Here is a 14,101-nt window from a genome sequence, read left to right as displayed (position 1 = left end):
GATACATTCAAATCCAGTGTTGATGTGCTATGTTCCATCTATTTTTGCAATAATAGTACTTACCACCCACAGATCTCCAGTTTTTCCCCTTGCCAAGCTGTTACACAGAGGAAAAAAAAAACATTTTTAGAATTACCATTTGTAGAAATAATAGTTCCAGAAATTTCATTTTTATATTAGAGTGCTGGTAATGAACATTATTCACACTAGATAAGCTTTTGTGTCTAGAGATAATGAAGAGGCATCCAAAGGGTAATCTAGGCTACCTTTATGCTGATTGTCAAGGATTGCCAGTGTTACTCCTCAATCTGTTTTGTTTTTCCTCAGCATTGTTATTTCTCTTATCCTATGTTTCTTTCAACCTTTTCCTCTTTAAAAATTTATCATGTTCTAATCCCTGTTCCTGAGATCTTTGCTTTTCACTTAAGAGAGGCAGTGTCATATACTGAGACGGGCATTGGATTTGGATTGAAGAGAAATATTTAGTAATAAGGCTCTAGCAATTATTTTGTGATCTTGAATGAGTCAATATGCTCATCTGTAAAATGGAGATAATAAATCTGTAGTACTTTTCTCTTAGATTTGCTAACAGGGTCAAATGAAATTATAAATGTAAAATTTTTCAATTATCATTACTAGTTATTATAGGGAAAGAATTTGTAAAGAATTCATGCTAAAGATTTATTAGTCCTCAGAGGATATAAAGAAACTCCTCCCTCCTGTGTATTCCAAATTAATTTTCATAATTTTAGTGTCCTTGTAGGAAAAAAAGGTGTCAATCATAAAAGAGCTTCAAAGATATTAAATGATAACCCCATCATTCCAGGATATATGAACTGAGCATGGAGTGCTGCAGAGATGGAATAGAAAGGAAGCTATTTAGTGCAAGTGAGATTAAAAATCAATCACAGAAGATACCTCAGAACTGAAGTTCAGAAAAGAAAGGAAGTAAGGTGCTCTGGGCTACACAGTCAATTTAATAACAGAGGTAGGAAGTCAGTACATGTCTTCGGAGTCTTAGAATAATTTGTTCTAGATTGGAAGAGTTTTAGAGAAAGGCAGAAAGAAGGATATTAACAGCCCAAAGGCAAGAAAATGACCAGGTCTAGTTGACAAGCCTGGAGGAGAACTCAAATTATTTGTTAAACAAAGCTAAACTATATTCAATATTATTATTGATTGATTGATTATTATTGATTGAACAATAATTATTCAATATCATTAGTTTATTGCATCCTACTCAAATATAACTCACTGAGTTTGTGAAGCAGACAACCTAAGTTGGAGATGTATAGAGCAGAGAAAAGAATGGGGATCGAGGACATTCTCTTTATAGGAAAAAATGCCTTGCTTTAAATGGATAGCCCAAAGAGAGCTTTCTTATTTGAGGTTCTCAGAGCCAATCCAGGAAGATAAGTACTTTATTAGACTACCCAAACCAAGAAGAATGGATGTAAGAGGAAATTTGAGATATTGGAACTGCTTAGAAGGACACACATTTAAATGAAGAATGGGGTTGTCTAAACACTGCCTTAATCACCTGTGCTAGAGAACAAACCACCTAAGTCCTCCATGATGACACTGGGATGGGGGTGTGAGGGTTAGGGATAGGGTGAAGAACAAGACAGTAGAGAGAACAGAAAGTCCCCACTGCTGCCTTCATAACAGGAGACAGAGTCATGGTTCTTCCATTATGGATAGCTCTGTTAATACACAAGAATGAACACTGAATTTAAAATCAAGGACCAGGGTTCAGATCTACTCTGTGACCTTGGACAAATCATAAGCTCCAGTTTCCTCATTAATTAGATTAGATGAGCTTTGAAATATAAATTTGTTTCTTGATAACAACTTAAAGGCCATTTTGTACTCCTTCCCTATTGACAACTAAAGAAACTGAGACCCAAGGAACTTAAGTAATTTGTACAGGATCATATACGCAGCCTCTTATCACTACTAGTTCTGTTCTCTGAGAACAAATTGAGATTACTGTCAAATTTCTCATTCCTAAAACATCTTTAGTAATCATGTAGCATTTTGGAGGTTTCACAGTAACTAAAAAAGTCTCCTGAACTCCCCAGATTATTTTCTGAATGAAATAAATATGGATGAAGGTACCTATGGAATAAATTGGTAGGAATATAAAAGAGCTTCATCTTTCAAAGCTCCCCATGTACCTGTTTGTTTTGCTTATAGCCCTGCTTTCAGACACTCATATTTCCAGAATGGATAGCACCAGCTATTTGGGAGAAAACTCTAGAGGTTTTGTATGTGTACGGGCCAGTGATTGGTTAGCAACAATTTCTAGGGAGAAGAAATAAGATGGAGAAGAGGGAGGCATGGAGCTCAAAGAGAAGTCAGATCTTTATGTTCGGAAACAAACGTGGCTTACATTTAAAGCCCCAGTGACTAAATCCAAAGGAACCATGAGAACACTGACTTCAGAGATGCTTCTGGTGGTATGGACCTGTTATCCTATTATCCAAGTCTGTATCCATTTGGATGTGACAGCTTCTCACAAATACAAGCATTTCCAAATCAATATGAATCAATTTCTTTCCCTCCTTCTCTCCCTTCCTTCTTCCCTTCTTCTCTTCTTCTTCTTCTTCTTCTTCTTCTTCTTCTTCTTCTTCTTCTTCTTCTTCTTCTTCTTCTTCTTCTTCTTCTCTCTCTCTCTCTCTCTCTCTCTCTTTTTCTCTCTCTCTCTTCTCTTTCTCTCTTCTCTTTCTCTTCTCTCTCTGTCTCTCCCTCTCTCTCACCCCTTTTCTTTCTTTCATCATCTCCCTTTCATTAGATAGAGATATGCATATAAAATTGATTTAGCACATTTTTTAAAAAAGACTTTTAAGAAGGCAATCTATATTTGCTATCTTTTTATAAGTAGGAAAACTGAGTCATGATCCATTGACCTCATTTTCCTCAGTCAAACAAGTCACACTTAATGCTTTGAATAGAACCATCATTGTTTCCCAGTTTGCCAATGTCATGGACTACTTGGTCAACTATATTAAAAATATATTAGGGAATTTAGGTTTACATCTGCAAGTGTATGCTTTCATTATCTCTTTTATGAATCCTGGGGAAATGCATTTTTGATTAGATGTAATCTTCATTTCAAGACTGGTTTATATTTCAATTTAAATTGGGCTTGTGAGATGAATTGGACCTTGCACAGGAGTTGGAAGGGTCTCCTTGCAGTTTACTATAACTTCATCTATTTTCTGTTTCCAGAACTGCTACTCTCAAATGCTAACTGGACTGAGAGCGACATCCCCCCACCTCTACCTCCACATCCCAATCTGGAATTGGACCTTGAAGATTATAGCCATAGGTATGGATAAAATAGTGGGCAGAGTTTCTTTAGGAAAAAAAAAAGCAACTTCACTGTAACTGCTCTTTTTATAGATAGATAATTTCATATCAATGCCTATTGCTTTCATCCTGATGAAGGTTTTGCATTATCAAACAATTTTTTCAGATACCCTAATTTTAATGGGATGATAGTTAAGCATAAGATTATAAATGTTCACCTTATACTTTCTAAAATATTCAAGAGCAAGACTACATTTCCATTTATGTTTTAAGTTTTAAAGATGTATGTAGCAGAAATTAAGAGAAAAAATTTTATGTAAAGTCTTATTAGAAACAAAAGTTTATTTCGTTGGTTGTAACTCATTTTCTGAGTTGATGAAGACCATGGAGTATTTTAAAGGTAGAGAGCTATTATTCTAGGAGAGTTAATGGAACCTAAAAATTAAAGAAATGACATATATAATCCAAAAATATTAAAAAGAATACCCGATATTATATCCATTCTATAATAGAAACTTTAAAAAAATCAATAATTTTTAGAATCACAAGAGCATAAGGGAGATTTACTAAGCATACACACCATTTGATTAGTTGAATTCATAGATTTTTTTTCCTTCTGATGAGTTTAAAAAAATCATTAAATTGTCCCATTGCTATTTTCTGTATTTATTATAGCTATTAAAAAACTGCATATTTCATACCATACTGTGTCCCAAGATAACCCTATAAAGTATCTTCAATTTTCTAATCTCAGCAATGCTATTGTCATTTCTATTACTGTTTTTTAATGTAATTTACCAAAAAGACAGCAACAAAAGTTGCAGTATTCTACAAGCTAACCAGATCAGAGAGCGGTTTTTCATATATATTTATTTCCTTTTCATTTTTTGTAGCTTACCCTTTTCAAAATGTATTCATGGTCCACAATCATAGTTTCATGAACAAAATTCACCCTCCCAATTAAGTTGTAGTAAACCTTAACGCATTTATAGAAACAGGAATAGTCATTTTTTTTTTTTTACTATTATGCCTTGTCATTATCATAGACTTAATATGCCCAAAGTTAAAATTATTATCTTTCCACCTCAAAATTATTCCCCCTCCAGAGCTTCCTTTCTGTAAAGGAGGCCACCATTTTGCCACTCACCCAAGCCAAAAATTTTTGAATTGTCTTTTACTTATCTCTCTAATAACATCTATTTTGCCTACCTAAGAAGGTACTTTCCCTGGACGTTATATAAATAAAATACTCTAGGGGATCTGTTTTCAGTAAGAACTACAGACTGGTCTCAAGTCAGTCTTACCTGAACCACTCCCTTTCTTATCTTCTAATCTTACTGATGGCCTACCTCCCTCTATGAACCATATAGATAAATATCTTCTTCAAAACCATTGAGATATAAACCAAGGAGATAATACTTGATCCCTAGGACTAAAACCTGAGATAGAATTGAGCAATTGCCTCAGGGTTGATGCTGAGTCACTAAGCTGAAAAGAAATATTGCTTGATTAGGGTCATTGTAACCTAAGACCTCTACTGCTTCCTTTCCTCACAAACACACTGATACATGAATATTCTGGCTTAGAGCAAGCCCTATGTGCTTGAATGTCAGTGGAAAGATACCTATGTGGTATCTGAGGATTTCACAATTGTTTTATTTTTCCTTCAAAATGTTTCTCAGATCAATTTCTTTCTCTCAATCTTAATCTAAGCTCTTAAACCTAGACCAAAGAAGGATTAATTTTGATTATTACAATGGATAGAATGATGATAATTGACACCTGTATCTAGAATTATTTTTGATACTTGTATATAGAATTTTTTTTTTACAGGAAGCATGTGGTTTTTTTCTACTAAATAGTATTTTATTTTTCCCACTATCATATAAAGATAGTTTTCAGCATTCAATTTTGTAAGATTCTGAGTTCCAATTTTTTTTTTCTTCCTCTCATCCTTCCCTCCTCACCTCCCCAAGATAGCAAGCAATCATGACCTGTACATAGAATTATCCAAATCCTGTCTTGCATCTTTTTTACTTAGCAATGAGAAAAGTTTTCAGACTGGGAAATATAGAAAAAAAATTGATTAACAGGGGTTTGAAACTTTGACTAGGTGAGATTATCTTAAATGTAAGAAAGCATCAAGTTGATCTCTTAATGAGCTTGTCACCTCTGCAGAATCACCTATGTAATCTAGGAGACCAATGAGTACAACAGAGGTAAGGGGGGGAAAAAGTGATCAGCAGAGTCAGAAACAGGCAAAAAGTAGCAATTTAAATTTATTCTAAATCCCTTCTTATTGCTAACAGCTAAGAAACTTGCTAATTATAGAGCAAATTAGCTAAGAAAAAAGTGCCAGTTGACTTGGAAAAGGTGGGAAAGTCTGAGAGAAATACAGGAAAGACTATTATTTAAAAAATCTCATTCCGACCTGTTGACAGAACCCCTGGCACAACAAATTGCCTGTTTGCTTTGAGAGTCTCCGAGAACTGATGATCTTGGTGTCAGCGAGTTTGCAACAGGAATGAATGTTCAGGTGATTCTCTCCAGAGCCAAGTTACAGTGGGGGATGTGCAAATATAGATTGGTCTCCATTTTGGAGGAAAATGAAGGATTGTCTCTTTAGTTTTCAGCTGTGTCCTGAAAGGAGACATGTTTCAGGAAAAAAATCAGAGCTCCAAAAGAGAATGCAAGGGGCCTATTTAAAGCTACCAAAAAATTCATTAACCTTTGTCACTGAGTAACTAGAGGAGAACTGTGCTCTTCTTCTGCCAGAACAAAAAGCATCTAGAATGGGTCCTAAAAAAAAATGAGAAGTTATTTCTCAGGAACCTCTTTCTCAAGAGGACCAAAGTTCTTCTCTATTTACTTGTCATGGACAATCAGGACTGCTGTCTTCTGAAACTTGGCAAATCTGCTAACCAATTCTCACTTCAAGTGAGTCATGGGAAGATAAATGGTATCACTAAAAGGACACTAGAATCTACCTTGAGGGAACTGTAGGAAGGGATCTCAGCACAGAGAATGCTTTCATCCTATTTAACAAGATTTTTTTTTTAGAGAATGGGATTTAGATTTCTGGAGAGGACTTCAAACACAAGAATGATGGGTTCCTGAGGTTGCATGGACTATATCTAATGATGGCCAGGAAAAAAAAAATACACACACATATGCTTAGAGGTTCTGAGGATCTAATGAAGAAAACTTCAAACTGAAAATGGAAAAAGAAAGAAATCTGCTCACATATGTCAGCTAAACCAGATGCTAGTGAGAGTAGCAAGTATGATGACAGGGAGACTAGCAGTGCAGAAGGGCACTAATAATACTCATGCCCTAAGGTTTCTATATGCATATGCACATTGTATGAGTAATAAACAAAGTGACTGGAGGTCTAAGTACAAGGAATTAATTCAACCTGCTTGACAACTCTGAAACTTGAGAGCATGTTACCTAACTAAAATACAGAAGTGGAAGGAATAAAGAAACATGTAAATCAAAGTGATACAACAGTGGAAATTCATGAACAAGAACCTAATTTAAGTCATCTCTCTGGGTGGGACAACAACAACAAAAATAATAATAGCTAACATTTTGTAGTTGTTTATGATTTGTAAAGGGCTTTACAAACATCATGTCATTTTATCCTCACAGTTTCCTCTGAGAGGTAGTTACTGTTATTATCCTCATTACACAGATGAAGAAACTGAGGCAGATAGAGAATAAGAGACCCTCCCCAAGGTGACACAGCTAGTCAGTGATCCAAGTTGGATTTGAACCTCGGATTTCTTGACTCCACAATCTATTTACTGTAGTTGCTAGGTCTCCCCGAGAAAAACAAAAGAAGCAATATTATGGTGGGACTCAAACAAAAGGAAGAAACAGATGATGAGTTCTACAAGATAGCAAAACTTACTTCGAAGTAGAATATGGTTGAATTGAATAATTTGGCTATCTCCCAGAATTCTCTAGGTGCTAAAAGCATAACAGCTGACAAATGTTTAACTTGACTTCATATCATTTCATTCTTCAGTAGATGAAAGGATCAACAAGGAAGATGATTCTTCTAAATCTTATGCTGACCAATAAGGAAATATCTATTGTCTAAGTGGAAATGCTAGGAATCATTCCTTGTTCATATTCATGAGAGATCAAGAAGGGCAACACTGGAATACTTATTACAGTTTGATATAAGCTGTATATTTTGGGAGAAATGTAAGAGTTTAGGGAAAATAGAGAAAACATCCCATGGCCTATAATTCTAATTGAGAAAATTGGCTTTATTTAAAAAAAAAAAGTCTATTAAAATAAAATTATTTTAATAAGATAAAGAAGACTGGCTAAAGAGACCAGTGTAGTTGGTCAGGGATCTTTTTTTAAGAGAAATGTATAAAAGATGGAAGCAGGGCAAGTGAATACTTTTTTTCCATTTTTTTTTTTTTTAATGAAAAGACTAGGTAAGCAGCTCACAGAGCCCTTTGATGAATACCACATATTTTCTTTTTTTCTCACTTAATATTTTTTTTCCAATTACATGTAAATCTAGCTTTCACCATTCACCTTTTTTGGCAAGGCAATTAGGGCTAAGTGACTTGACCAGGGTCACACAGCTAGAAAGTGTTAAATGTCTGAAGATGGATTTGAACTCAGTACTTCCGACTCCAGAACTGCTTTATCCACTGCGCCATCTAACTGTCCCTTAACATTCACTTTTATAAGATTTTGAGTTCCAATTTTTTCTCCCTCTCTCTCTCCAAATTCCCCTCCCCAATAAAATTATACATATACAATCATATTAAACACATTTCCACATTAGTCATGTTGTAAAAGAATAATTGGAGCAAAGGGGAAAGCCATGAGAAAGCAAAACCACACTCAAATAGTATGCTCTAATTTACAATCTTCATGGTGTTTTTTTTTTTTCTGAATATAGATGACATTTTCCATCATGAATCTTTTTGAATTGTCTTGGATCATTGCATTGCTGAGAAGAGTTAAGTCTGTCACACTTTATCATTTCACAATGTTGCTATTACTGTGTACAGTATTCTTTTAGTTCTGCTCACTTCACTCACCATCAGTTCATTTAAGTCTTTCCAAATTTTTTCTGAAATCTGCCTATTCATAATTTTATCTTTGTGAATAGAAAAAGTTGATGCTTTCAGGAAATACGAAGGGTAATAAACAGGATTTTTATAATTGTGTTGTGTCAAGAGTAAAATCAAAGAACGACTAAGATTGATGATGGTAGTAGATGAAGTGATAGCAATAGATGCCAGAAAGTAAAACTATCCAATCTCTATCTTGTAGTATTTTTACATACCAATAAGAATATCCTTATATTTGGGAAACATGGGGAAAAAATTAACACGAGATCGAAACCGTAAACAAATGAGGTAATGGTAAAAAAGCATCTAGTTGGTCTTAATGAGTTCAAGTCACATAGTGACTTGTATTTTGGAGTACTGAAAGAACCTATACATAGAAATGGTGAGCCATTGTTGATGATAACCTTTGAAACATCATAGTGAATAGAAGAGGTACTGAAAGACTGGAAATGGAAAAAATATTACTGACTCTCAAAAAGCAAAAGAAGGTGTGTTCTTTAAATTATAAGCTTGTGAGTTTGACTCATTTCTGGCAAAATTCCCAAATGTAATATTATAGGAATGGCAAATCTCATGATATCCTTGTGGACCAAATGGATATACATAGGATGGATTATAGTATAGTTAATATTAATAACATAGTAATATTTATATGTTACTTTTAGTATGTTACTATAAGTAGTTACTATAGTAGTTACTATAAGTAACATTTATATGTTACTTAAAAGTTTGCAAAGAGCTTACATTACCATAATAGTTCCTTCCAACAATTCTACAAGATACATAGTGTAGTATTATTAGCCTCATTTTATAAGTGAAAAACTTGAATCTCAAATGGATTGTAATCTATCACCTTACTTATACAACTGGTATGTGCCAAATGTAGCGATTTGAACCTAGGTCTCTCTTGACATTTTACCCATTACTTTGTCTAGTTTGCTACATGGCCTCTCAACTCAGTGGATTTTGAAGTGCTTGAAACAACTGTATTCAGAATTTCAATCAATTAATGGATTGAGGACAGCTCAAGATTTTTTTTTTCTAATGTAGAAAGAGCATCAAATAAACCTGCATTCTAGTCTTAGGTCTGTTACAGTAACTTTAGATGAACCATTTTACTGCTTAACCTCAGTTTTATTATCTGTCAAATTTTAAGGGAATAAAGCATTCTCAGAGTTTCCTTCCAGATCTCAAATTCTATTTTTCTGATAATTTTAGGATACTATTATATGGACAAATGTGTGCTAAGTGGATTTAACATTCATTGACTGAATGACCCAATGCAAAAAATGATTGTAAATCATTGTCATCTTAGAGAATGGTGTCTATCAGGATGCCATGAGTTGATGTCATTGTCCCTTCTTCAGGGCTATGTCATCAGCAGAGACCTGGATGGAAACACGGATATTATGTTTATAAAGTTTATGAATGACACAATGCAGATAGGCAGAGCTAATTGGTTAATAATAACAGAATGGGAATCCAAAATATCTAGATATTCTAGAATGATGAGTGATAATAAGATAAAAACTTTCATAGGTAAATATAAATACCTATATTTGAGCAAAAAAAAGAATGTTAGATTTATGACTAAGAAATTACTTATATCAAAAATACCTGCTCTGGCAATTGCTATCACTTCATCCACTACCATCATCAGTCTTAGTCATTCTTTGATTTTACTCTTGACACAACACAATTATAAATTATTCTGTCAATAAAAAATTATTTAAAAAAAAAAGAAAGAAATACTAAGGATAGGTTGGTTCACAGGGGGAACAAAGCTTCTGAAATGCTGAAGTATCCCAAAACACTTTTTTAGGAAATAATGTCTTGAAACATGCTGTGTACTGGATCTTAAGTTTTCAATCAACTAATCAATCATTTATGGACAGAAACAGCTACACCCAAAGAAGGAATACTGGGAAATGAATGTGAACTATTTGCATTTTTGATTTTCTTCCCGAGTTATTTTTACCTTCTGAATCCAATTCTCCCTGTGCAACAAGAGAACTGTTCGGTTCTGCAAATATATATTGTATCTAGGATATACTGCAACATGTTTAGCATATATAGGACTGCTTGCCATCCTGGGGGGGGGGAGGAGGGAGGGAGGGGAAAAAACGAAACATAAGTGATTGCAAGGGATAATGTCGTGTAGAAATTATCCTGGCATGGATTCTGTCAATGCGAAGTTATTATTAAATAAAATAAAATTTATAAAAAAAAAAAAAAAACTAATCAATCATTTAGCATTTATTAATGGATCTAAGGCTCTGCTGGGCCTTCATGGATTTATCTACATAAAGATAAGAATAGAAGCCATGGTGTCTGAGAAGATCACAAATTTAAAAACTTGTCTTTCAAAAAAAAATAAATACCTGGGGATTTAAATGAGCTTTAAACTTAGGAGAAAAATGATGGTATATAGAGAATTGGCTTCAGAGTTCGAGTGATTAGGATTCAAGTCCTGCTTCTAAGACATATTAACTGTGATTCTGGACAATTAATAAGGACAAATAACAACAACAATAATAATTGGTATTATTTTATTTTTATTATTTTTATAGTTATCATTTATATACTTCTTGAAGATTTGCAAAACATTTTGTAACTATCGACCCACTTTATCCTCAAGAAAAAACAACAACTGGGAGATAGGTACTATTATTATTCCCATTTTATAGATGAAGAAACTGAGGCAAACAAAGTTTTACAGTATTATACAGCTGTAAAATGCCCCTAACCGTCTTGTTAAAACTATACATTGAAAAATGTTTGCCAGTGAGTATTGATAGAGGGAGTTTCCTCACTGGCAACTCCCTACATATATGAAATCATAGATCTGGACCTCAAGAGAGGGAAACCTGGGATAATTATCAGTGTATGGAAACCAAAAAAGTTAAAGTGATCTTAGGCTAGATACTCAGAATAAATGAAGTATTTTTTCCCTTTGTACTTTGTTCTGTTCAAACCAGATCTGGCATATTGTTTTCAATTCTGGGTGTTTTAGTAAGGAAAAATGTGAATAAGCTAACAAGCTGAAGTATATCCAAAGGAGGATGACCAGGATGGCAACTGGAATCAACCAAGATTGATTTTTTTTGTTCCCCCCCTACTCAGAAATCAAAAAAAGGAACAATGAACAGAATTTGCAGAGCCAGATTTCCAGTCAATAAAAAGAAAAATTTCTTTTTTTCACAATGCCAATCAAAAGTGCAAAGGGCTATCTCATACTTAGGCTAGACAAGTCAATAAGTTATTTCTTGATCTAACATTTCTGAGATTCAGTGAAGAGTCAGAGCAGAAGTGTCAAACGTGCCTCCTGAGAGGTTACCACCTATAATACTGTCCAGTGCAATTCAAATCAGATGAAAATATATTGGGAAATGTTTGAAATAAGATAAATAAAAATACAATAAGCTATAAATTACATTACACAGTAAAAACTAAGTCAATAAGTGATCCATAGAAATCATTATATATAGATAAGTGGCTCCTATTTCTAGTTAAGTTTGCCTACCTTGAGGTAGAGAGTAAGTACTAATAACTGTCTTACTGTGTGTATAGGTGGGTGGCTCAAGGGAGAGAGAGCAATGGACCTAGAGTCATGAAGACCTGAATTCAAATCTGGCTTCAGGCAATTACTAGCTGTGTGGCCCTGGACAAGTCAGTTAACCTTGGCTGACTTAATTTCCTCATTTATAAAAAAAATGTATCAAGATTGTTCTAAATATAAAGAAATAACATTTATAAAGCAAATGCTAATAGTAATGATAATGATAGTTATGGTGGTGAGGATGAAGATGAGGATGATGATAAAAGGCACTTATGTCCTTTTTGTAAGATCTACCTAAAAGGTAAAATCAATAATCTGTGATAACATGGCAAATGATAGTTTTGTCAAAATATAAGCTAGTCATCGAGGGGGAGATGTTGTTTCTACCCAAGAAAAATCTATTTATGACTTTTAAATTGGTTAGTGCATATTGTTGAAACTATACTTTTTATCTAATAGGAGAGTCCCATCAAATTAGTCTGTAATTTACTTTGTAATTTAGACATATTGCATATGGAATCAAATGTAGAACTGATTTAAAGAAACCTGGAAAATTATGCTATGTTTTTCTTGAACACAAATTCCTCACTGCCACCAAAGTCCATTTATTTCACTTATTGATGATAACTGTCACAGACACAGTTCACCTTTATACAACCATTTAAAGTTTACAAAGCATCTTATTGATGTTACCTCATTTGATCCTGATGACTCCTCTAATTAATGGGTCCTGCTATTATTCTCATTTTAAAAATGAGGAAACTGAGTCTCAGATTTATTGAATTGCACAGAATCACCTAGCTTGTAAGTGAGTGGGGTCAGATTCCTGATTTTAAATCTAACACTGCATCACTTGTTCTTTAGTGCTTCTCCCCATGATGTTTATAAGGATGCAGACCATGGAATGACATGATCTGAGGAGCATCAAAATGACAAATAAACCAAAGGCAGTGTTGCCTCACATAACAAGGGCAATCATGGTCATACGTTTCCAGCATATTACTAACAATGACTTTGCTCTCAAGAAAAGGTAAAGCAAAGACATTCTCTAGGATATGTATGACTCAAAATGGAGGAGTCATGTGGTGATAATAGAAGATGATTGATAGCTCCAGTAACACACTGATAACTGAAAGATTTGCTATGTGGTTTATGGGGATACATGACCAAGAAAAAGTTGCTTCGGAGAAGAATGGTCTAGCCCTGCTTTGAAAAAGGTAGTCCCATGATGATGACCAAAAAGAGGCCCATTAGAATAGGAGCTTTTTAAGTTTTGTTTTTGCCTTTGTTGTATATCCAGTACTTAGCACACTGCCTGGCTCACAGTAAGCATTTAATAAATGTTTGGTGAGTAACTGATCATTTTGTTCAGATGGCTTTTGAACTCAAATCTTTGTTTCTATCTCATTTCTAAAATCTCAGATACCACAAGGGTTTTGTGAAAATGACTCTTCTAGGCATCAACTCTGAAAGTCTGAGTAGCTCTAGCTCTTTTTATGATTAACAGTTTTATATCAACTATTCAGAGAAATTAGTATAAAAAGTACCTTACAGGTGAAGTATTTTTCATTCATTTTTAAAAAATGAAAATTCGTTTATTCTCCTGGACATCCTTCATGCTATATAGGAATAGAACCTCTACTCAAAGACATTTTCTGGCCGACCCTTGTGATCCATCTTGACAGCCACCTTGATTTCATTTTCCATCTAACTGCTTACCAGGACTTCATTATTGTCTCCAGAAACATATCTTCTTGCAAGATCAAATAAATTCTAATTCACTCCTCCTCAATACCTTCTGTGTCTGGGGCTCCTAGAAAGCTCCTCCCATACCCTCTATTTAAGGAGGAAGCCCAGACCAATACATGATCATTTTCTACTTGGTTGCAAAGTCTGTTACTCTCTCTCCACTATCTTATCCCTTTTATTTTCATTACATTTTTTGTCTTCCCCTATTAGATTGTATGTGACTTCTTAAGAGAAGAGATTGTTTGTTATTTTGGTTTGTTCTGCTTGTTGCCTTTCTTTGAATCTGGAATGTGGTGCTTTAAAAATGTTGATTGACTGGGTGACATTTATGTTTTATCAGATAAACTAGGCCTTTTTTTTTTTTCATTGAAGGCTT

At 34.2% G+C, this 14,101-nt stretch overlaps 1 protein-coding gene across 2 annotated transcripts in view; it reads left to right on the top strand.

The window, feature by feature from the left end:
- The window catches only part of PARD3B (par-3 family cell polarity regulator beta), a 1,324,210-nt gene that overhangs the window by 838,496 nt on the left and 471,613 nt on the right, over positions 1-14,101 (top strand). For both annotated transcript variants that reach the window (XM_051983714.1, XM_051983713.1), the window contains exon 14: positions 3,232-3,331. In XM_051983714.1, coding sequence (XP_051839674.1) covers positions 3,232-3,331 — 100 coding nt within the window. The remainder of the gene's footprint in view (positions 1-3,231; positions 3,332-14,101) is intronic.

The sequence above is a fragment of the Antechinus flavipes genome, chromosome 3 (assembly GCF_016432865.1).
Source record: "Antechinus flavipes isolate AdamAnt ecotype Samford, QLD, Australia chromosome 3, AdamAnt_v2, whole genome shotgun sequence".
NCBI classification, from domain to species: domain Eukaryota; kingdom Metazoa; phylum Chordata; class Mammalia; order Dasyuromorphia; family Dasyuridae; genus Antechinus; species Antechinus flavipes.
Note: the sequence above shows the minus strand (reverse complement) of the source record. Positions and strands in the feature narration are given on the sequence as shown.